The sequence below is a fragment of the Lithobates pipiens genome, unplaced genomic scaffold (assembly GCF_037356315.1).
Source record: "Lithobates pipiens isolate NorthernLeopardFrog02 unplaced genomic scaffold, aLitPip1_a1.2 Scaffold_35, whole genome shotgun sequence".
Lineage (NCBI taxonomy): Eukaryota > Metazoa > Chordata > Amphibia > Anura > Ranidae > Lithobates > Lithobates pipiens.
This window is the reverse complement of record NW_027507811.1, coordinates 22003331-22027233: the sequence shown is the minus strand read 5'-3', so window position 1 is coordinate 22027233 and position 23903 is coordinate 22003331. Positions and strand designations below refer to the sequence as shown.

Sequence of the window (23903 nt, the reverse complement as noted above, 5' to 3'; positions counted from 1 at the left end):
AAGTCACCAACACATCTTCAAACCGGCCTCTTCTTGCAGGCGCTGTTGGATTGGTACCCGCAACTCCTTCTCTGGGAGTGGGAATTGCTCCTCTGCTAGCGCACGCAAAAGCAGAATGCAGCATTTCTCAAAGCAAGGCCTGGAAGTGCTCCATTCTGACAGCCCTCTGTGACGGCGGTAACATTTCCGCCATTTTGTGTTTGTACCAGGGGTCTAAGTACGTTGCCACCCAGTACTGGTCCTTGACCCTTATGCTTTTTATACGGGGGTCCCTATTAAAACACTGGAGCATGAAGTCCCCCATTTGTACTAAACTGGAAGCGGTGTGGTGGCCTGGCTCCTGCTCATCATCCAGGATAATGTCATCCTCTTCATTCTCCTCACCCTATCCACGTACAACAACAGGGATCCCAGAAAGGTTTAAAGCATGCTCTTCTTGCTCCTCCTCATCCGCCCCGGCACCATCCTCCTCTGACTCCTCTTCAGACTCCTGTTGTTGACTTGTCTCAGATAGAGTAGCCCCCCCTGGGAATTCATCCAGCATTGCGACTTCCTCATCTTCCCGCTCCTGCTCCTCCACAGCTTGATCAATGACACAACGCAATGCACGCTCCATAAAGAAGGCATAAGCTACCATGTCACTGATGGCGCCATGGCTGCGACTGACCAGTTTGGTGATCTCCTCAAATGGGCGCAGAAGTCTGCATGCGTCGCGCATGAGCAGCCACTGGCGCGATTAAAAAAAACCCAGCTCCCCAGAACCTGTTCTGCCACAGAGTTCATACAGGTAGACGTTAACTGCACGTTTCTGCTGGAGCAGCCTATCAAGCATTAAGAAGGTTGAGTTCCATCGTGTCAGGCAATCGCAAATAAGACGTCTGACCGGCAGATTGTGTCGCCGCTGAATGTCAGCAAGGCGAGCCATGGCCGTGTAAGATCTTCTGAAATGGGCCGAGATTTTCCTTGCCTGCCGCAAGATGTCCTGGACCCCAGGGTATTTGACAACGAATCGCTGCACGACCAAGTTTAAGACGTGTGCCATGCATGGCACGTGCGTAATTTTGCCCTGTTTCAATGCGCTAAGCAGATTGGCACCGTTGTCACACACCACTTTACCAACTGTCAAATTGAGCGGTGTTAGCCACTGATCTGCCTGTGAACGCAAAGCTGAAAGGAGTGCCGGGCCAGTGTGGCTCTTGGCTTCCAGGCACAACAGACGCAGCATGGCATGGCAACGTCTCACCTGGCATGTCGAATAGGTTCTGGGGAGCTTGGGCGGCACAGCGGAAGAGACGCTAGCAGCGGAAAAGGAGGAGTCAGCCAAGGAGGAGAGGGAGGAGGATGGAGTAGGAGGAGGAGGAGAAGAAGAGCCAGGCCTGCATGCAATCCGTGGCGGTAAAACCAAATCTACACGTGTGCCACGGGTTACATGCTTGACAGCCATCAGAAGGTTCACCCAGTGGGCAGTAAAAGTGATATACCTTCCCTGCCCGTGTTTGCTAGACCACGTGTCTGTGGTCAGATGTATCTTGGCACCGACACTGTGTGCCAGGATACATTCACTGAACATGGCCATATAGCTCTGGGATGCCCTTCTCTGGGAAATACTTCCTTCCTGGGACCTTCCATTGTGGTGTTCCAATGGCCACAAATTTTCGAAAGGCCTCCGAGTCCACCAGTTTATATGGCAGTAGTTGGCGGGCTATCAGTTCTGACAAGCCAGCCGTCAACCGTTGGGCAAGAGGGTTATCGGGCGTCATCATTTTTTACGCTCGAACATTGGGCCCACGGAAGCCTGCCTTTTTGCAGAAAAACGTGAGCTTGGCGTGATGGAAGGTGGAGTGGAGGACAATTGTGAGGAGAGAGGAGAAGGAGAAGTAGAAGACGAGGCTGGACGGTGAGAGCCTGGAGTGTGGCTTTATGTGTTCTGTTGCTCCCACTGGGCTCAGTGATGGCTGCTCATGTGCCTTCTTAAGGCGGTCGTCCCTAGGTGAGTGTTGGGCTTACCGCGACTAATGCGTCGACTGCAAAGATTGCAGATGGCAACGCTATTGTCAGCAGCGGACACGTTAAAAAAAGCCCACACGGAGCCATGTGCTGGTGTCCTGGGAGCGCCAGATGTGACCGTACATGGTCGATGGCTCGCTCCTGATACATTTGCAGTCTGCTTTGTCCCTCCTGTGCAATGTAAGTTATTCTTGCTTCTCCTCCCTATCTGCTGGCCCATATCTCCCTCTGAACTCCCCTCCTCTTCCTCTCTTGTGGGCACCCACGTGACATCACTAGACACGTCATCATCGACTTCACCTTCCCCACCGCTATAAGTAGAGATCTCGGAGTAGGCAGCAACACCGGGGACCAACCTCCTCCTTGGGCTGATCTGGGTACTGTCGTCAGACTGCTGAGTGGCGGTTGTTGCTACCTCCTCTTCCTGATCCAATACCAAGAGTGGCTGCGCATCAGAAATGTCTTGATATGGATCGGAAAATAATTCCTGTGACTCAAGCGGAAGGTATGTGGTGGTGTTGTTGGTGGTAGTGTCTTTGGGGGTGCACATAGCAGAGAGTGAAGAAGAGGATGCAGATCGAGAGGATGAGGAGGGTGCAGAAGAGTAAGGCTGAGTGAGCCACTCAACCAAGTCTGGTGCGTCCTTTAAAGTAATTGAACGCACCTTCTGCAACTTCCCACTTTGGCTCAAGCCTGTTGCTCCTGCCCTACCCCTACCCCCCCTGCGGAAGGGCCTGCCTTTTCCTCTGCCTGTCATTTTTTAAATGACCCTGTGACAAAACTCTCAGTCCCTATACCGATGAAGGACTGCTGCAGTATAGGGCAGCGGTCAGCAGTAGTGCACCTCAGCCCTATGTATTGTGGACCTATACCAGTCCTTAAGGAATAGCAGACTGTACCTCACTCAACCCTATGTACTGTAATACCCTATACCTTACCAGTCCTTATAAGGACCTTTGTGGAACAAGTAGGTTGTGAATGATTAGCAGACTGTACCTCAGTCCCTATACTGATAAAGGACTACTGCAGCAGAAGGGCAGCAGTCAAGTATAATATTCTTTCTATATTTGGAAGAAAGCATATTATACGTGTACAACCCTATTACCATACCAGTCCTGAAAAGAACCTTTGTGGACCTAATAGTAACAGCTACTGATTAAACTGACTGTCCCTCACTGCCTCACACACAGCTTCCTGCCTGTCCCTCTTTTAAACTGACAAAACAGAGGCTGCTGGAACAATAACTTGAATAGCACTTTTGTGGACCTAATAGTAACAGCTAATGATTAAACTGACTGTCCCTGCAGCACACAGCATCCTGTCCCTCTCTCTACACTGACAAAAGACAGGCTGCTGCAAAAATCAGTAGCACAGCAGTGCCTCAAACCTATATCCTGAACTAAACCTAACACCTATACCAGTCCTGAAAAGGACTTTTGTGGACCAAATAGCTAGCGATTTGGGTCACTGCAGTCTCTCCCTGCTCCACACAGCAACCTTTCCCTATAGTGACAGAAGAAAGAATGTAAAATGGCCGCCGGATCGGGTCTATTTATAAGTTAGGGGGAATGTCCAAGTGTCCATGTGCTGTAATGTCTCAATTGGCTGTCCTGTACCCCATGATGGATGTGTCATCATAGGTCAAAGTTCTTTTACACAGTAAACACGGAAGTCCGCCGGGCGAACGGCGGCAATAGTCCGCCAATCGGGCGGATGGCGAACAGCCGAAATTCGCCGCGAAACGACCACCGGGCAAACCGTTTGGCCATCCCTACTCCTGGCAAGTAATTTTGTGAGGAGCTCCCTGACTAAACTCCAGGGGGCTACACTGAGATGGGGGAACAAATTAAGCATTTCAGACACAAAAGTAAATACTAAAACAGGAGAATACATAGAAAAATGTCTTCTCACAAAGTTCAGAATCACCAAGTCTACCTACCTGATGATGGTGGGGGATGGTGTGATCTTCCTTTGTGGAATCCCGGGAATACAGAGGACGGGGACATCTCTCTGGTGGGTTCCCATTACTGGATCCATCTGTAGGAAACACACACACTGACTGAATACATTGTTTCTATGTGTTTATCAGATGATGGGGGATCTAGGTGGAGCCTCCGTACTGCTCTCTCCTTTACAATAAAGTCTCCTCTTACCCGGTGATGTGAGGGGCGGCTGATTCTCCATCATGATGTCCTTGTAGAGATCCTTGTGTCCTTCTAAATACTCCCACTCCTCCATGGAGAAATAGACAGTGACATCCTGACACCTTATAGGAACCTGACACACACAATGATACAGTCACCATCCAGACACATCCCTTGTCTGTTACTGGATAATGTCCCAGAATTCCCGGCACCGCTCACCTCTCCTGTCAGAAGATCAATGATCTTCTTGGAAACATCAAAAATCTTCTTCCTATTGTTTCTCTTGGGTTTCAGGAAACGAGGTGAAGGCACTGTGATGGTTAGATGGTCACCAGACTTCACTGGAGGAAAACCCTGCATTGAAAGAACTCCGGTCAGGTCTGTTTTTTTCTTAATAGAGATAAGAGCAATGCCATGTGACCTCCCAGAATCCTCCTCACCTCTCCGATCAGAAGGTAGATGATCTCCATGGTGAGGTTGAATATCCTCTCAGTCATGTGACTCGGGTCCCCCTCCATGCTCACGGATGTGATCATGTGATCCATACAAGACTCTGATTTCTGGAAACAGTTGGATAAATGTTTCTATATTTAGGATGTATCTGGTCTATAAACCAGAGGCTCTGGATGGACAGTTGGATAAATGTTTCTATATTTAGGATGTATCTGGTCTATAAACCAGAGGCTCTGGATGGACAGTTGGATAAATGTCTCTATATTTAGGATGTATCCGGTCTATAAACCAGAGGCTCTGGATGGACAATTGGATAAATGGTTCTATATTTAGGATGTATCCGGTCTATAAACCAGAGGCTCTGGATGGACAGTTGGATAAATGGTTCTATATTTAGGATGTATCTGGTCTATAAACCAGAGGCTCTTGTTACAGTTGGATAAATGGTTCTATATTTAGGATGTATCTGGTCTATAAACCAGAGGCTCTGGATAGACAGTTGGATAAATGGTTCTATATTTAGGATGTATCTGGTCCATAAACCAGAGGCTCTGGATGGACAGTTGGATAAATGGTTCTATATTTAGGATGTATCTGGTCCATAAACCAGAGGCTCTGGATGGACAGTTGGATAAATGGCTCTATATTTAGGATGTATCCGGTCCATAAACCAGAGGCTCTAGATGGACAGTTGGATAAATGGTTCTATATTTAGGATGTATCCGGTCTATAAACCAGAGGCTCTGGATGGACAGTTGGATAAATGGTTCTATATTTAGGATGTATCCGGTCTATAAACCAGAGGCTCTTGTTAGACAGTTGGATAAATGGTTCTATATTTAGGATGTATCTGGTCTATAAACCAGAGGCTCTGGATAGACAGTTGGATAAATGGTTCTATATTTAGGATGTATCTGGTCCATAAACCAGAGGCTCTGGATGGACAGTTGGATAAATGGTTCTATATTTAGGATGTATCTGGTCCATAAACCAGAGGCTCTGGATGGACAGTTGGATAAATGGCTCTATATTTAGGTTGTATCCGGACCATAAACCATAACAGACATCACAGTGACTATGGAGGAAGAGGACGGACATGACGGGGGGGGTTACTGGGTGTAAATATAAAATAATATCTTATTACCTCCTCTACTGCCAGTTCCAGTAATGTCTCCTCTCTACTTCCTTCCAATTCACCTCTCACCCGGAACTTCCTGTTTTTACCTCTACATCACTTCCTGTCGGTGCATTGTGACGTGCGCTCACCATCTTGTGTTAATATATTTATATTGCAGTCTGATTCGTAGTTTTGGCCTTGGCCTCATCATTCATTCCTCTATTATGTTACATATCGTTACACACTGAGATTATACCTTGGATAAAATTCAGACAAAGAAATAGAATTATAAACTACAATTTTATAGTGTTTAAGTATTTAAAAAATGTAAATTCAACATATAAAGTTCAATTTACAAAGTGTCTATTCGATTAAAAACATTTTTTTGGCCATATGACTTTTATATTCATCTCAGGACAAAGAGATTAGAAAATAACTGTCACTTTTTTAAAAATAAACATCCATTTCCTGGTGTGTTAGCTTAGTGAATTCAGTCAAATGCAATATATTACGGTGAGGTGAAGCTTCCATTGCGAGGTGAACATCTTCCCTGGTAATAATAAGGACTGGGTCTTCATACCCCGCACTCCTCTCCTGAACATACTACCCTCCATCATACCCCCGCACTCCTCTCCTGAACATACTACCCTCCATCATATCCCCTCACTTCTCTCCTGAACATACTACCCTCCATTATATCCACGCACTCCTCTTCTGAACATACTACCCTCCATCATACCCCCCGCACTCCTCTCCTGAACATACTACCCTCCATCATACCCCCCGCACTCCTCTCCTGAACATACTACCCTCCATCATACGCCCTGCACTCCTCTCCTGAACATTCTACCTGCCGTCATACTCCCGCACTCCTCTCCTGAACATACTACCCTTTACCCTCCATTATATCCACGCACTCCTCTCCTGAACATACTACCCTCCATCATACCCCCCGTACTCCTCTCCTGAACATACTACCCTCCATCATACGCCCTGCACTCCTCTCCTGAACATTCTACCCGCCGTCATACCCCCGCACTCCTCTCTTGAACATTCTACCTGCCGTAATATCCCCCGCACTCCTCTACTGAACATACTACCCTCCGTCATACCCCCCACACTCCTCTCCTGAACATACTACCCCCTCCATCATACCCCCCGCACGCCTCTTCTGAACATACTAACCGCCGTCATACCCCCCTCACTCCTCTCCTGGACATACTACCCTCCATCATACCCCCCCGCACTCCTCTCCTGAACATACTACCCACCGTCATACCCCCCGCACTCTTCTGAACATACTAACCGCCGTCATACCCCCTAAAGCCTCTCCTGAACATACTACACGCCGTCATACCCCCTGCACCCCTCTCCTGAACATTCTACCTGCCGCCATACCCCCCGCACTCCTCTCCTGAACATACTACCCTCCATCATACACCCCGCACTCCTCTCCTGAACATTCTACCTGCAGTCATACCCTCCGCACTCCTCTCCTGAACATACTATCTTCCATCATACCCCCCGCTCTCCTCTCCTGAACATTCTACCTGCAGTCATACCCCCCGCACTTCTCTCCTGAACATTCTACCTGCAGTCTTACCCCCCAGCACTTCTCTCCTGAACATTCTACCGGCAGTCATACCCCCCAGCACTTCTCTCCTGAACATTCTACCTGCAGTCCTACCCCCCAGCACTCCTCTCCTGAACATACTACCCACGTCATACCCCCCGCACTCCTCTTCTGAACATACTAACTGCCGTCATACCCCCTAAATCCTCTCCTGAACATACTACACGCCGTCATACCCCCTGCACTCCTCTCCTGAACATTCTACCTGCCGTCATACCCCCTGCACTCCTCTCCTGAACATACTACCCTCCATCATACCCCCCGCACTCCTCTCCTGAACATTCTACCTGCAGTCATACCCTCCGCACTCCTCTCCTTAACATACTACCTTCCATCATACCCCCCGCTCTCCTCTCCTGGACATTCTACCTGCAGTCATACCCCCCGCACTTCTCTCCTGAACATTCTACCTGCAGTCATACCCCCCAGCACTTCTCTCCTGAACATTCTACCTGCAGTCATACCATACCCCCCAGAACTTCTCTCCTGAACATTCTACCTGCAGTCATACCCCCCAGCACTACTCTCCTGAACATTCTACCTGCAGTCATACCCCCCGCACTTCTCTCCTGAACATACTACCCTCCATCATACCCCCGCACTCCTCTCCTGAACATACCGTGTTTCCCCGATAGTAAGACACCCCCGATTGTAAGACGTATCGGGGGTTTCAGAGGGGTCGGCTAATATAAGCCGTACCCCGAAAGTAAGACGTATGTCTTACTCTCGGGGAAACACGAGGTATTGCCGCCTCCAGTGACGTACGGTACTAAGAGTGGGGCGGGGGGTGCGGGCCGCACCCTGGGGGGGGTGCCAGGCCAGCGCCCTCCCCCTCCGACTGAAGAGACAGCGCCGTTTTGATCAGTCTCGGCCGAGCAGAGTGAAGCCGCCTCCCCCTCCTCTTGTATGGCTACACAGTGCTGTGTATGGAGGAGGAGGAGGGGGAGGCGGCTTCAGTGAAGCCGCCTCCCCCTCCTTCTCCTTCATGGACAGCACTGTGTAGCCATACAAGAGGAGGGGGAGGCGGCTTCACTCTGCTCGGCTGTGAGTGACAGCCGCTGCCCAAGACTGATCAGAACGGCGCGACGCAGGTGTCACTGGCTCTGTGCCCTCCCGGAAAAAGGTCAGTGCATACAGAGAGAGACCAAGGAGGGGGAGGGGGAGGGGGGGTGTGAAGATATTCTCTGCAGCTCTTGTAACCGCAAGATGCAGCTGAGGAGGACTACAAGTCCCAACATACCGGGCTGTGTGTGCTTACAGTTCTCCTCTGCTGAGCATAGCAGCTTTGTATGCTTGGACTTGTAGTCCTCCATAGTGCAGCCTTGCATGCTGGGACTTGTAGGCCTCCTCTGTAATGCAGTGCAGCCTTGCTTGCTGGGACTTGTAGTCCTCTTCTGTAGCGCATAAAATGCATATCGTATACACTAAAAAACACATTTTACACAGTTTTTTTAGCTGTCAGTGCCCCTTTAACTGCGGGATGCGGACGGTTAGAGCGGGATGAGCGGAGGGATGTGGAGGCCGCGGGAGCAGCAGTAATGTTTTCCGTGGTCCATCAGGACCATGGACAACATACAAAAACACGCTGTGTGGGATATTGTATGGGGCTGTAACCCTATGGGAGACTGTGATACGTAACCACAAGCAGTGCTTATACCGTATGCTATATTTTAGCCCCTAGACATGAGCGCTTCCGGTTCCAGTGGTAAAAGGAAGAGTTACACCGTGGAGTATAAAAAAGCGATTGTTGAAGAATCTTGGGGCAAAAATGTAGTGCAGTTCTGCAAGGAGAAAATGTTGGATCACCGACTGGTCCAAAAATGGCGTGCAGAATACACTAACCTGAGTGAAAAAGTGGAGAGCGGAATGGCTAAAAAGCGCAAGATTGGTTGTGGTCGGCAACCAATGTTTACAGAGCTGGAAAGCCTGGTCTCTGAGTGGGTTGCAGACAGGAGAGCAAAGACATTGGTGGTGACCAGGGCTCAGATTCAGGAATATGCCCTTGCAGTGTCGCCACAGTTTGACATTTCCCCTGAACAATTCAAGGCATCACAGCACTGGGTGGATAACTTTCTTGAACGCAATGACCTGTCTTTGAGAAGATCCACAACCCTCTTTAGATTGGAAGATGCTGAGATTGTTAAACGTGCATTAGCCTACAAGAAGTTTGTGGATGACATTGACTTCTCTAAATACAGTCTTTGCAACATGATCGCCATGGATGAAACTGCCGTGTTCATGGGCCAAGCAGCTCAAACCACCATTGATCAACGAGGTACCTCCTCAGTGTACATTCCCTCCACCGCTTATGAAAGTGCACGTGTCACCTGCATTTTGACGATTCGTCTGGATGGCACTAAAGCAACACCGCTACTCATTGCAAAGGGCAAGAAGGAGAAGATTGAGCGGGTTTCTGGCATTTATGTGCTGGAAACTGAAAAAGCCTGGGCCACACAAGATGTTATAAGAAAGTGGCTTGATTTAATGCTGCCGCTTGTAATGCGTGGGAACAAAAGAGGGTTGCTGATCTGGGATGCAGCCAGCACACACCGTGCCAAAACCATGAAAAACTTCCTTCATGAGCGGAGAATCGACCAAATCATGATTCCTGCAGGGATGACGGCTTATCTTCAGACTCTCGATATCGCCATTAACAAGCCGTTCAAGGACTATCTGCGTGTGGAAATCAATGACTACATTGAAAACCGAATGGAGAGAAATGTACGTGGGAACTTTGTGAAGCCCAGACTGCCAGAGATTGTTAACTGGGTGAAGAATTCTTGGAATAAGATCACTAACACCTGCGTTGCAAATGCACTGCGAGCTGGCTACCTGGACAAAGCCTGCTCATTTCAGGACAGTGCAGTTGCTACCCATGAGAAATATGGGCCAATGATTCGGCAAGAAATGTCGTCCCGAGAGTCCCAAGAAAATCCACAGGAACCTAAGAGTGTGGATGTTTATGATGATATTCCTGAGGATGATGACATGGTTGTCATGGAATAAATCTGTTTTATCTTCCAGTATTCCACTGTTCGTTTTTTACCATTTTTTTATACAATGTTGTAACAAGTCATTCTGTTTTGTGGTGAATATAATACTGTTCAGGTTGTTAATAAATGTTAATTTTATGGTTAAAACAAAAAATTCGACAATTTTTATTCCAATATAAGACATACCCCGAAAGTAAGACATAGTGGGGCTTTTGGGGATAAAAAGAAAGTAAGACACTGTCTTACTTTCGGGGAAACACGGTACTACCCCCTCCATCATACCCCCCCCGACTTCTCTCCTGAACATACTACCTCCGTCATACCCCCCACACTCCTCTTCTGAACATACTACCCGCCGTCATACCCAAGCACTCCTCTTCTGAACACACTACCCGCCGTCATACCCCCCGCACTCCTCTTCTGAACATACTACCCACCGTCATACCCCCCGCACTCCTCTCCGGAACATACTACCCGCCGCCATACCCCTGTAAGGATCAAGGTATGTGGAAACAAAATGGTTGACAGTATGTTTTACTAAATACTTGTCTGTCTTTATCCTTCTCAGTAATATAAGGACTCATCATCTTTAGTCACGTACGCATAAGAAGAGGCCACATCAGCCCTAAAAAGCAGTCTACGCCCAGAAGATTGTCTTATCAGCTGATAACACCTGGAGAATTGCCTTTTCTTTGCAAATTGTTGTTTTTTTTACATTGCTGATGCTTGCCTTTTTCTGTCTATAAAAGAGATGTAATAAAGAGCCTCAGAGTCAGAGTTAAGTACGGACTTCTGAGCAGAAATACTGAGTACCTCCGTGTCTCTTTGCTTAGATAAGAACTCTAACTAACAATTGGGAAACGGTAACATAACCTGACAAATAGGTGACTTGTTGAGGTCACACCTAACATTCTGGCGCCCGAACAGGGACCTGCAGAAAGAAACTACAAAGAGGCGAACGAACATAAGGACGGAACGAAGTGGTCGGGCACATCAGGAACCACAGACAAAAACCTGCGCAGGTAAGAAAAGTTTTATTTTCTTATAAACTCTGTGCTTCTTAGATCTGTGCCCACCCGGTCTGTCTATATTGTTCTTCAGGTAAACACCAACCTCTGTAGTAAGCGGGTCTTGAACTTAATATTTTGGCTTATGTTACCGTTGTTTCTTGTCTGTCTACTTGTCATCTGTCTGTTGTGAATGAAATAAGCCCTGTTTGTATGGTGTGAATTGAAACATATATCATCCCAATGGGTAACGGAATGCGCCCTTAACTCGTAAGAGTACTTTGGGGGTCCGACACTTAAGTTTGATATACGCTTTTTGATTCATGAGCCTAAAAACGGGTTGAAAGTATAAGTCCTGACTGCCTCGATAAAGCAGGAATAAGAAACGAATGCTGAGAGATTCCATGGTAATGGGAAGGGAATAAGGTCTCCACAAAGTCCCGGAGATCTAGTCATATGTGTTTGGCCACCTATAAGTGATGATTGTGATTGTCGTGTCTGCTGTATTAGTAGTCGCATTCATTGTCTGGTTGGGGTATAAAGTAGTTTGGTTTCAAAGTAAATACCCCGGACAAAGTTTTAATATTTTGGCACCCTAGGAGGAGAAGGCAACGAGACACTTAATAAGTGATCCAAACGCCACCTAGGCAAGACTGTCAAAATGGGCCAGACACAGGGTAAACCCCCAGGAGGAATCTCAGAAATGTTATAGTGTTAAAGACATAATTACAATGTTGTATGGGAAGGATAAGGCACAAGGCACAAATAGGATTCTCAAGAAATTGGGGATGGATGGAGAAAATGGATTAAGTGTAGAAGGTTGGGAAGAAATAAAGAAAGACAGACAGGGAGAGATATTGAAAAACGGATGGGTATCACAAATACGATGTCTAATTAAGGTATCCAACAGGGCCAAAGAGGAGGGATGGGAGTATTGTCAGGAAAAGGGTGGATGGGATATGAAGGTCCGACACAAAAGTCTTCCTTCTGCTCCCGGCGATAGGGTAAATACGGGAGATACTCCACCTCCTTATAACACCACCACACCAGGTAATGAAAGACCAAAACTTTATCCTTCCTTAAGAGGAAGAGGGTGGGTATGCCGAGTATGCGGTACCCAGAACCCAGACTGGGCACAGGAATGTGTGCACTGCGGCGCTCAAAGACCAGAGCCCGTAGCTCCAGTCCATAGTCGGACTAGGGTAATACAAGTGAATAATCCAAATTTCGGGCAGGAAGGAGAACCGCCTACGGTGACTCGACAAGTTGTCTTGAGGGCATGGGCACCTTGGACAGCTAACACTCTTATGGCACTGGTACAGAATGCTCCTGATCCCGTAGCAAAACCCGCCGCCTTCTGCAGATTTGTGACACAGTTGCTGGACACACATGAAGCAGCTTGGCAAGATGGGGAAGATATATGTAGACATAAAATGACACTGACAATGTTTAATCAATTCATGACTAAACTTACCCCACTTAGACCGAATGGGGATCCTGCCACGGACCCGCCAGGAGTACATCCTCGTCATATAGATTCTAGACCCCTGTTTATTGCTCAGTTACGAGAATTTTGCCAAGAGAAACAGCGGGAAAGGGGCTCAACGGCGCCCATAAAACAAGCCCCAGGTCAGACTGTTACCGAATTTTACCTTAATATGGAAAGCATGATGGCTGACGAAGGGCTAGATTTAGCCCTACCCATCACCATTAGGGCTTTCAATCGACAGTTTATGGAAGGATTAGTACCACAAATAGGTGACAAACTAAAGACGTGTACTCCTGAATGGAGAGCCTTACAGGACAGAGGAGCGCTGTTGCAGAAAGCACAAGGTATCGAAGCTGATCTAATAGAAACTAAACCTAGGAGGACACCGGGAGTTAACACTGTTGCCCGGGTTAGGGAAGGAGGGAACTCCTCCCGTAGACCTCTTACCTGCTATTACTGCGACAAGGTAGGACATATAAAAAGAAATTGTAGAAAAGGGATAAAAGACGAACAGGAAGGAAGCACGGACAGAGACGAGAGGGACAACAGACAGAGGAGTGGCAACGATAGGGACGATACGGCATGACTTGCCCCGGTCCTAGCTGAATCAGAGAACAAAATGCTCCACATGTTGATGAAGGTGGAAGGTAAACATATTCCTTGTTTGGTTGACACAGGAGCGTCACGCAGTCTGTTGTCTGATTCAGTAGTCCCTCCACACATGACGTCCCGTGACACCATACCCATAAGTGGTTACGACGGACTCCTGACTGATGCCCCGCTGACTAAACCTTTAAAAGTAAAGATAGGAAATCACATGTTTTTGTCACGCTTTTTGATTTCCAGAGGAGCTCCCACTAATTTATTAGGAGCAGACATTCTTCAGAAAATAGGAGCGAACATTACTTATCACCCAGATGGCATGGTCACCCTAGCAATAGGAGATGACCCAGAGGGTATAGAAATCTGTAGTAAAATACAATGCTTGGAAGAAGAACCAGAACCGTCCAATACGCCCTCACCGGAAATAGACCAAATTCTGTCTAGCCTTCCGGAAGGGTTATGGGAAACACATCCAGCAGACGTTGGGCTTCTGCCCATACCCCCGGTTACTCTACAGCTGATTCCAGGAGCAGTTCTCCCTCAGCAGAAACAGTACCCACTCAGTGCGCCCCAGGAAGCAGCTATAGAACTACAAGTGGAGGCTCTACTTAAAAGTGGAGCATTAAAAGAAATACAATCACCAGCCAATACCCCATTGTATCCAGTTAAGAAAAAGACATTGGGGGATGGCCCAATAAGGTATAGGATGGTACAGGACTTAAGGGCAATAAACAAAATATTGGCCCCAATAACACCATTAGTACCGAACCCGCATACCTTACTGTCAGAAATACCATCAGATAGCTCCTCATTTACAGTTGTAGACTTGGCAAATGCTTTCTTTTCTGTACCCCTGGCGGAGGAATGTCAACCATGGTTCGCGTTCCGCCTTCGAAACCGTCAGCTAACCTGGACACGCCTACCGCAAGGGATGGCGCATTCGCCAACTCTATACTCACAAGCCCTGCAGACAGTGTTAGGAGAATGGCTACCGCCTGACACTTGTGTATTGTTGCAATATGTAGATGACCTATTGTTATGTTGTCCGGATAGCGATACTTGTTTAAAAGCCACTCTCTCATTGTTACAATTCCTGGCTGAAAAAGGGTGCAAGGTGAATAGAACTAAGTTACAGGTATGTCAGAAAAAGGTTGTCTTTTTGGGCCACTGTATATCCCAGGGTACTCGACACCTCACTGAAGACCGAGTCCAGGCCATAAGACAAATGAATGTCCCACGCAACTTTAAGCAACTTCGTATGTTTCTGGGAATGGTGTCATATTGTAGACAATGGATACCACATGCCAGTTCTCTGATGCAGCCATTATATGATTGCTTGAAAATAGTACCCTATGTACTCACAGAAGCAGGTCATGAATCTTTTAGCACCTTAAAAAGGTTACTAATTTCGGCACCTGCGATCGGGATCCCTGATTATACCAAAACATTTCATTTGTACATTGCTGAAATCACGGGACACGCAACAGGGGTGTTGACACAACAACACATCAAACAAAGGCCGGTAGCATACTTCTCGGCGGCTCTCGATCCTGTCTCTAGAGGATCACCGTCCTGTGTACGAGCAGTTGCAGCAGTGTCAATTATCATTGACAAATCCTCAGAAATTGTCTTAGACAATCCTGTAGTGGTACATACCACACATGACATACACGCCATCTTGTCACAGGTCCAGCCAAAACACATATCAATGGCAAGGCAGCTGCGTCTACAATGCACCTTGCTCCTACCCCCCAATGTTACCTTTCAGCGATGCACTTCTTTTAACTTAGCACAGCTTTTACCATTACAGACAGATTTGACAGGGGGGAGTAATGATGATAATGGTGTAGACACAGCACAAGATACTCAGGATTCTGACACACTTTCGTTTCAGGACATGACATCTGATGAACACGATTGTTTTCAACTTATGGAACAAGAAACCACGGGGTTCCCACATGTCACAGACATACCCATTGCAAATGCAGAACACACACTGTACATAGATGGTAGTAGATTTGCCGATGACAAAGGTAAATATCACACAGGTTATGCTGTGGTAACGGACACACAGGTAATTGAGACAAAGTCACTACCAGCACACATGTCGGCACAAGAAGCGGAACTAACCGCTCTAGAGAAAGCCTTAGAACACTTGGAGGGACAAGAAGGGAACGTTTACACTGATTCCGCATACGCCTACGGTGTTACACATGATTATGGCCAAATATGGAAAGCTAGAGGTTACCTTACAGCAGCAGGCACACCTGTTAAACATGGTGAAGGAATCAAAAGAGTCCTGAACAATCTTCAAAAGGTTAAAAGAGTAGCCATCATGAAGATAGCGGCACACACGAGCGCAAAAACAACTGAGGCAAAAGGAAACGCATTTGCAGATTTAACTGCAAAGAAGGCAGCTCTAGGGGAAGTAAGCCCTGAGACCTTAGCCACGGTACAGGTGAGTATGCCCGAAACCACATGGCAGCAGCTAATCGAACTACAGGAACAAGCAGGGGCTATTGAGAATGACCGTTGGGTTAAGGAGGGAGCTGCACCAGGCCTTGACAATGTATGGAGAGAAGGAGACAAAATATGTCTACCCGCTTCTCTATACCCCGCAATGGCAGCGGCTGTCCACTTACCCACTCATGTCAGCTCCAATTCTATGTATAGGATTGTAAGCCAAGGATGGCTAGCCCCTGGATTCAGTAGTACTGCAAGGAACTACTGTGCTGCATGCCAAATCTGTCTGATTAATAACCCAGGACAGAGAGTGAAAACCCCACGTAAACATCAGGTCCGGGCCCAATATCCCTTTCAGAGACTGCAGATTGACTACATACAAATGCCTAAGAGCGGCCCCTTTGAATTTGTTCTCGTGTGCATCTGCCTATTTTCAGGCTGGCCCGAAAGTTATCCTGTAAAATCAGCTACGGCAAAAGCCACCGCCAAGAAACTGATTACTGAGCTGATACCTAGGTTTGGTCTCCCAGAAACAATAGAATCAGATAGGGGGACACATTTCACGGGAGAAATAATGCAAAATGTGATGGCAATGTTAGGGGTTCAACAAAGTTTTCATACTCCTTACCACCCACAGAGTTCAGGATCAGTAGAAAGAGTAAATGGTACAATCAAGCTGAAAATACAAAAGGCCATGCAGGAGTTGAACAAACCATGGCCTGAGTGCCTACCCTTAGCTTTGTTCTCTATTAGGTACACCCCAACAGGAAAAACCGGGTTATCCCCATATGAAATACTGTTTGGAAGTGCACCTAGATTAGGTTTATATTTTCCTCAAAGTATGCAATTGCAATGTGATAGTTTAACTACGTATGTAATACAGTTGCAACAGCGTCTGACTAAAATCCACAAGAGTGTGTATTCTTCTCTTCCAGACCCTAATTCTGTCACAGGTACTCACGACTTACAACCGGGAGACTATGTGTATGTAAAGAAACATACCAGGAAGACACTGGAACCAAGGTTTGAAGGTCCTTTCCAGGTGCTATTGATTACAGCAACCTCAGTGAAATTGGAAGGGAAACCTACCTGGATCCACGCTTCTCACTGTAAAAAGGAGCCAGTTGGCAAATGACAACATGTATCTTTTTATTCTTTTTGTTTCAGTAATCCTGGCTAATAGTTTGGTTACCTCACAGAATAAAATACACAAGGATTTAACTTGTCCATTTTCATACCAAAAGCTACTCCTGGGAAAAACACGGTCTTCTACCCTAGTATAACCCACACACACCAATCGTTAGCTGAGTTCCTCGGTAATATTTCAGACAACAACACCAGGTGGTTAGTGAGTAACCTATCTCTTTATGGATACACCTCCCTTTATAGAAATAATATCGGTAGTAGATCAGTAGCACTGGGAAATAATATATATATCTGTTGTGAGGATAAATGTTATACTTGGATACCTAGAAGAGCTCAGGGATGGTGCTACCTCGCAAGTTTAGTACCAGTAATGGGAGTAGTAGGTGATGAACGAGGTGATCACCTATTAGAAGCTAGCATGCACCCTAGATATCTCCTCAGGTATCGTAGTAAAAGAGAAATATTCCTGAAGAAGGACATGGCATGGGCTTGGTTCCCGTCCTGGACAGGATGGGGTATAGACTTAATGAAACGACTAAATAACTATACAGGAATTATTAATGATGTTTTGGAGAAAAACTCTGATGATATTACTAAGTTAAATCTGGAGACCAGAGCCATCAGACAACAATTAGAATTACATGAATTAGCAATTGAAAGTATGAGTGCAGCACTGACAGGACTCTGTGAAACTACTGAGGACTATGAGTGCTGTACTTGGATACATAACACCAGCATTGAGGTACCTGACTATTATGACATCATTGCACAACACCGTACGGAAGTAAAGAATTTACAAGAGAAGGCCCGAAATATTGGTCGCGACTGGGATCCGTTTGGTGGAACTTTTAGTTTCTCAGGGTTATTCTCTTGGGTTAAGAAGGCAGCAATGACGATTATAGTGGTGCTCTAATTCGTATTTCTCTTTTATGCATGCTTTAAACTGCTCATGTGCTTTTGCAAGAAAGCCAAGGTAAATGCTGCGGAAAAGATGGAACTTTTGTGAAGATAGGTGGATTTAGATCCTTGACATCACCCATCTTGCAGAAAAGCCACTCTTCCTGAATTTTAGATGTTGGTACTGTCCAGGGGGATGGGTGTATACCCCTCTGACAACTCGCGGTCAGGGAGAGTACTCTGGATATAGGCCGACTAGAACTTGTTCAGGTGGACCCAGGGCAAGAGGGAAGGGTGATGTCAAAGGGGGAAATGTAAGGATCAAGGTATGTGGAAACAAAATGGTTGACAGTATGTTTTACTAAATACTTGTCTGTCTTTATCCTTCTCAGTAATATAAGGACTCATCATCTTTAGTCACGTACGCATAAGAAGAGGCCACATCAGCCCTAAAAAGCAGTCTACGCCCAGAAGATTGTCTTATCAGCTGATAACACCTGGAGAATTGCCTTTTCTTTGCAAATTGTTGTTTTTTTTACATTGCTGATGCTTGCCTTTTTCTGTCTATAAAAGAGATGTAATAAAGAGCCTCAGAGTCAGAGTTAAGTACGGACTTCTGAGCAGAAATACTGAGTACCTCCGTGTCTCTTTGCTTAGATAAGAACTCTAACTAACAATTGGGAAACGGTAACATAACCTGACAAATAGGTGACTTGTTGAGGTCACACCTAACACCCCCCACTCCTCTCCTGAACATACTACCCGCCATCATACCCCCCGTACTCCCTCCTGCACATACTAACCCCTGTCAAACCATCCTGCTCCGTACTCCTCTTCTGGACATACTGCCCTCCATCATACCCCCACACTCCTCTTCTAGGCACACCATCATATCCTGTGCACTCCATTCCTGCACATACAATCATATCTTGGGCAATGTATTGCTGCACATACTGTCATACCCTCTGCACTCTTCTCCTGCACATACGGTCATACCCTCTACACTCTTCTCCTGCACATACTGTCATACCCTCTGCACTCTTCTCCTGCACATACGGTCATACCCTCTACACTCTTCTCCTGCACATACTGTCATACCCCCTGCACTCTTCTCCTGCACATACTGTCATACCCTCTGCACTCTTCTCCTGCACATACTGTCATACCCTCTGCACTCTTCTCCTGCACATACTGTCATATCCTCTGCACTCTTCTCCTGCACATACTGTCATACCCTCTGCACTCTTCTCCTGCACATACTGTCATACCCTCTGCACTCTTCTCCTGCACATACTGTCATTCCCTCTACACTATTCTCCTGCACATACTGCCATACCCTCTACACTCTTCTCTTGCACATACAGTCATTCCCTCTGCACTCTTCTCCTGCACATACGGTCATACCCTCTACACTCTTCTCCTGCACATACTGTCATACCCTCTGCACTCTTCTCCTGCACATACTGTTATACCCTCTACACTCTTCTCCTGCACATACCGTCACACCCACTGCACTCCTTTTCTGCAAATACATGTCAAACCCTCAGTACTCCTCTCTTGTACTGCCTGTCTACATACCCTCTGCGCTCTTCTCCTGCACATACTGGCTGCCATCTTCCCCTCCACATGCCTTTGCTGCAATTGCCATCAGATCCTCTTCTCCCCCCTCCTTCACATACCGCTGCTATCATACCCTCCTCACTTCTCTTTTGCACATAATACCCACCATCTTTCCCTCTGCACTCCTTTCCTGAAAAAACATCATTCCCTCTGCACTTCTTTCCCACACACACTGCCTGTTATATCCTCCGCACTTCTCTCCTACACAAACTGCCCACTGTCATTCCATCCAAATACCTCCCCTTTTCATGGTGCCCATTATTACCCTTCACCCTGATGTGACTGTGGGGGAAGGGGCATTAGAGTACAGAGACTGATGTGACTGGCTCTGTGTTCTCTATACAGCACTGCGGTATATGTCAGAGCTATAGAAATAATAACTATAGATAATAGTGTGTGGCTGTTGGAAGGTCTGGGAGGACTCTCTGTGGTAAGAAGAGTCTGCCTGGTAACTCTGATTACAGAATATGTATTGGTTGCTGTGGAGGTAGTGCAGCCAATCACAGTGAAAAGGTCTGAGGGGAGTCTCTGTGAAGAGCAGAATCTGCCTGGTGACTGTGATGCTGCTCTATGATTGGTTGCTGTGGAGGTAGTGCAGCCAGTCACAGCAGAGAGGTCTCTGAGGTTAGTCTCTGTGAAGAGCAGAATCTGCCTGGTGACTGTAATCCTGCTTTTTGATTGGTTGCTGTGGAGGTAGTGCCATACCTAACCAACATTTTGAGATGGGAATGAAGGACACCTACTAGCAAAAGTATGTAGGCGTAGGACACGCCCCCCTTAAAGGAGAATTAACCCCAAAAAATGATTAGTTAAACCCACAAGTTGCTTTATTACCACTATATTTCTTTATATTGGCTTTTGAAATTTACAAATGAAGCAACTTAGAAATCGGATGAAAGGTTTAGCGCTGGGAAACACTTTTTGATAGATAAATAATGCATTTTATATACAACTCTATAGATAATATCAAAATGAGGGTCAAATGAGGAGGAATGAGGGACAGAGGGACACTGTGCCAAATCAGGGACAGTTCCTTGAAATCAGGGACAGATGGGCACCATGGGTAGTGCAGCCAATCGCAGTGGAGAGGTCTCTGAGGTGAGTCTCTGTGGAGAGTAGAATCTGCCTGGTGACTGTCATCCTGCTCTATGATTGGTTGCTGTGGAGGTAGTGCAGCCAGTCACAGCGGAGAGGTCTCTGAGGTGAGTTTCTGTGAAGAGCAGAATCTGCCTGGTGACTGTCATCCTGCTCTATGATTGGTTCCTGTGGAGGTAGTGCAGCCAATGTCAGCGGAGAGGTCTCTGAGGTGAGTCTCTGTGAAGAGCAGAATCTGCCTGGTGACTGTCATCTTGCTCTATGATTGGTTCCTGTGGAGGTAGTGCAGCCAATCACAGCGGAGAGGTCTCTGAGGTGAGTCTCTGTGAAGAGCAGAATCTGCCTGGTGACTGTCATCCTGCTCTATGATTGGTTCCTGTGGAGGTAGTGCAGCCAATCACAGCGGAGAGGTCTCTGAGGTGAGTCTCTGTGAAGAGCAGAATCTGCCTGGTGACTGTCATCCTGCTCTATGATTGGTTCCTGTGGAGGTAATGCAGCCAATCACAGCGAGAGGTCTCTGAGGTGAGTCTCTGTGAAGAGCAGAATCGGCCTGGTGAATGATCCTGCTCTATGATTGGTTCCTGTAGAGGTAGTGCAGCCAATCGCAGTGGAGAAGTCTGAGGTGAGTCTCTCTGAGGAGAGCAAAATCTGCCTAGTCACTCTGATCCCACCCAGTGATTGGTTGGTGTGTAGGGAGTGCGGCCAATGGCAGTGGAGGAGGTGTGAAGCGGGAACTCTGAGGTGATGGCTGTGAGGTGTCTGGCTCTCCTCAGCTCTTCTATGACTGAATCCTCCATTTTGTGTGGACGGTGGAGTCTGTCGCTGGCATGGCAGGAGTGGATTGGAAGAAGGTCCAGTGATCATCACTGGAGCTCGGGTAAGTCAGCAGGTAAAGCCACTTACTGTAACTCTGATTTAAAAAAAAAATGTTCTATTCAAATATGTAATCTTAAAAAAAAAAATACCTACTATTCTTCTCAACCTCCTTCAAATCTGCAAATGTTATTTTTTTGTTTTTTTGTTGCTGTGACCTGACCTTTTGGTAGAGGATGACTACGTCCATTCTTCATGGTCCCACTGAAGGTAGGAACGTGGCCACCTGCTCACGATCGCTCTCAAGATGACCTATGGACTGTCGACCGCAGGATTTCTACGCTGTAATATACATAGAGCAGTACACATGACTGCAACTAATATGCACTACTCCTTTCAAACCTGGAGAATTGAGGGGGAGAAGGAGAGATTCAGGAGCTCACAGAGGATGATACAAGGAGGAAAAAATACACAGCAAGAAATTATTTTATAAAAAATAGATTCCTGAGCAGTTAGGTAGTGGATGTGTATAGATGCTTTTGTTATCTGTGTCCCATTGGGGAGATTTAACTTCACTTCCTGTCCCAAAGCCAAAACAGGAAGTGAGAGGAAATCCCTGCAGATGAAGGTCACTAGGACTAGTGTCCCCACTATTTCTGTTCTGTGGACTACCCAAAATTTGTGTTTTTCTTTTACTTTCACTGATAAATCTCCATTAGGGAGATTTACCTTCACTTCCTGTCCCATAGTCAAAACAGGAAGTGATAAGAAATCTCTGCAAATTAAGGGAATTCCCCCCCCTCAGGTCACCAGAACAAGTGTCCCCACTATTTCTGTTCTGGGGACAACCCAAAATTTGTGTTTTTCTTTTACTTCCACTGTTCAATCTCCATTAGGGAGATTTACCTTCACTTCCTGTCCCATAGTCAAAATTAACAGTAAGTGAGAGGAAATCTCTGCAAAGTAAGGTAATCCCTCGTGGCCCTCCAGGTCACCAGGACTAGTGTCCCCACTATTTCTGTTCTGGGGACAACCCAACATGTGTGATTTTCTTTTACTTTCACTGATAAATCTCCATTAGGGAGATTTACCTTCACTTCCTGTCCCATTGTCAGAACAGGAAGTGAGAGGAAATCTCTGAAAATTAAGGGAATTCCTTGCCTCCCTCAGTTCACCGGGACTAGTGTCCCCACTATTTCTGATTCTGATAGTGTCCCCACTATCTTTGTTCCTAAAGCCGCGTACACACTGGCGGACTGTCTGGCCTACTTAGTCCGCCAAAACACATTTCAGCGTGCAGCGGACTTTTTCAGGGTGCAGTCTGGCGGACTAAGTATTTCGGAATGTTGGAAATACTGTCCGCTGGACTCGCATTTCGGCAGACAATCCGCCCGTGTGTGTGCCAGTCCGCCGTACTTTTGAAATGAGCGGACTTTTCCCGCCCGGAGAAAAGTCCGCTCATTTCGAGCGGGTCTCCAGGTAGGCGTGGCCCGCGAAGGAGACGTCGCTGGCCCTGCCTCCTGGTATGGACTTAAAGGGGAAACCCAAGGCCGAAAAAAATCGGCGTGGGGGTCCCCCCCAAGTCCACAACAGACCCTTGTCCGAGCACGCTACCCGGCCGGCCAGGAAAGGGGGGCGAGCGAGCGCGCCCTCAACATGGGGGGTGCCTTGGGGAAGGGGGGCCGCGCGGCCCCCCCACCCCAAAGCACCTTGTCCCCATGTTGATGAGGACAAGGGCCTCTTCCCGACAACCCTGGCCGTTGGTTGTCGGGGTCTGCGGGCGGGGGGCTTATCGGAATCCGTGAGCCCCCTTTAATAAGGGGGCCCCCGGATACCGGCCCCCCACCCTATGTGAATGAGTATGGGGTACAATGTACCCCTACCCATTCACCTGTAAAATAAAAGTACCAAAAAAAACACAACACATGAGATAAAATACTTTATTGCACAGCTCCGGGGGTCTTCCGTCTTCGGGGGTCTTCTCGCCGGACTCCTCCGCTATCTTCTTGTAGCTCTTTTGCTAGCGGAGGAGTCCGGCTTTCTTCCGCGCCGCCGGCCTCTTCTCCCGACTTCGGGGGTCTTGTCCCCCTCTGCGGTTCTTCTGCCGGGCCACCGCGCCTTCTTATAGCTCTTTTACAGGCGGTGGCCCGGTCTTCTGTCGCCGCTGCCGCCTTCCGTTCTTCTTCTTCTTCTTCTTCTTCTTCCGGAGCGCGTCCCTGGCATTGTGGCCGGAGAGAGCGTCGAGGCAACATCTCCTGGAGAAGAAGAACGGAAGACGGCGGCGACAGAAGACCGGGCCACCGCCTGTAAAAGAGCTATAAGAAGGTGCGGTGGCCCGGCAGAAGAACCGAAGAGGGGGACAAGACCCCCGAAGTCGGAAGAAAGCTGGACTCCTCCGCTAGCAAAAGAGCTACAAGAAGATA

At 47.3% G+C, this 23903-nt stretch overlaps 1 protein-coding gene across 14 annotated transcripts in view; it reads right to left on the bottom strand.

The window, feature by feature from the left end:
• LOC143956163 (uncharacterized) overlaps positions 1-23903 on the bottom strand; it is a 309704-nt gene that overhangs the window by 210297 nt on the left and 75504 nt on the right. For 9 of the 14 annotated variants that reach the window (XM_077466294.1, XM_077466280.1, XM_077466307.1 and 6 more), the window contains one exon: positions 4161-4284. The exons of 3 other annotated variants lie outside the window; for them this stretch is intronic. In XM_077466294.1, coding sequence (XP_077322420.1) covers positions 4161-4284 — 124 coding nt within the window. Of the gene's footprint in view, positions 1-4160; positions 4285-4370; positions 4506-4591; positions 4712-5748; positions 5820-23903 lie in introns of those variants that run through there. 2 more of the 14 variants (XM_077466281.1, XM_077466290.1) reach the window with 2 other exon arrangements.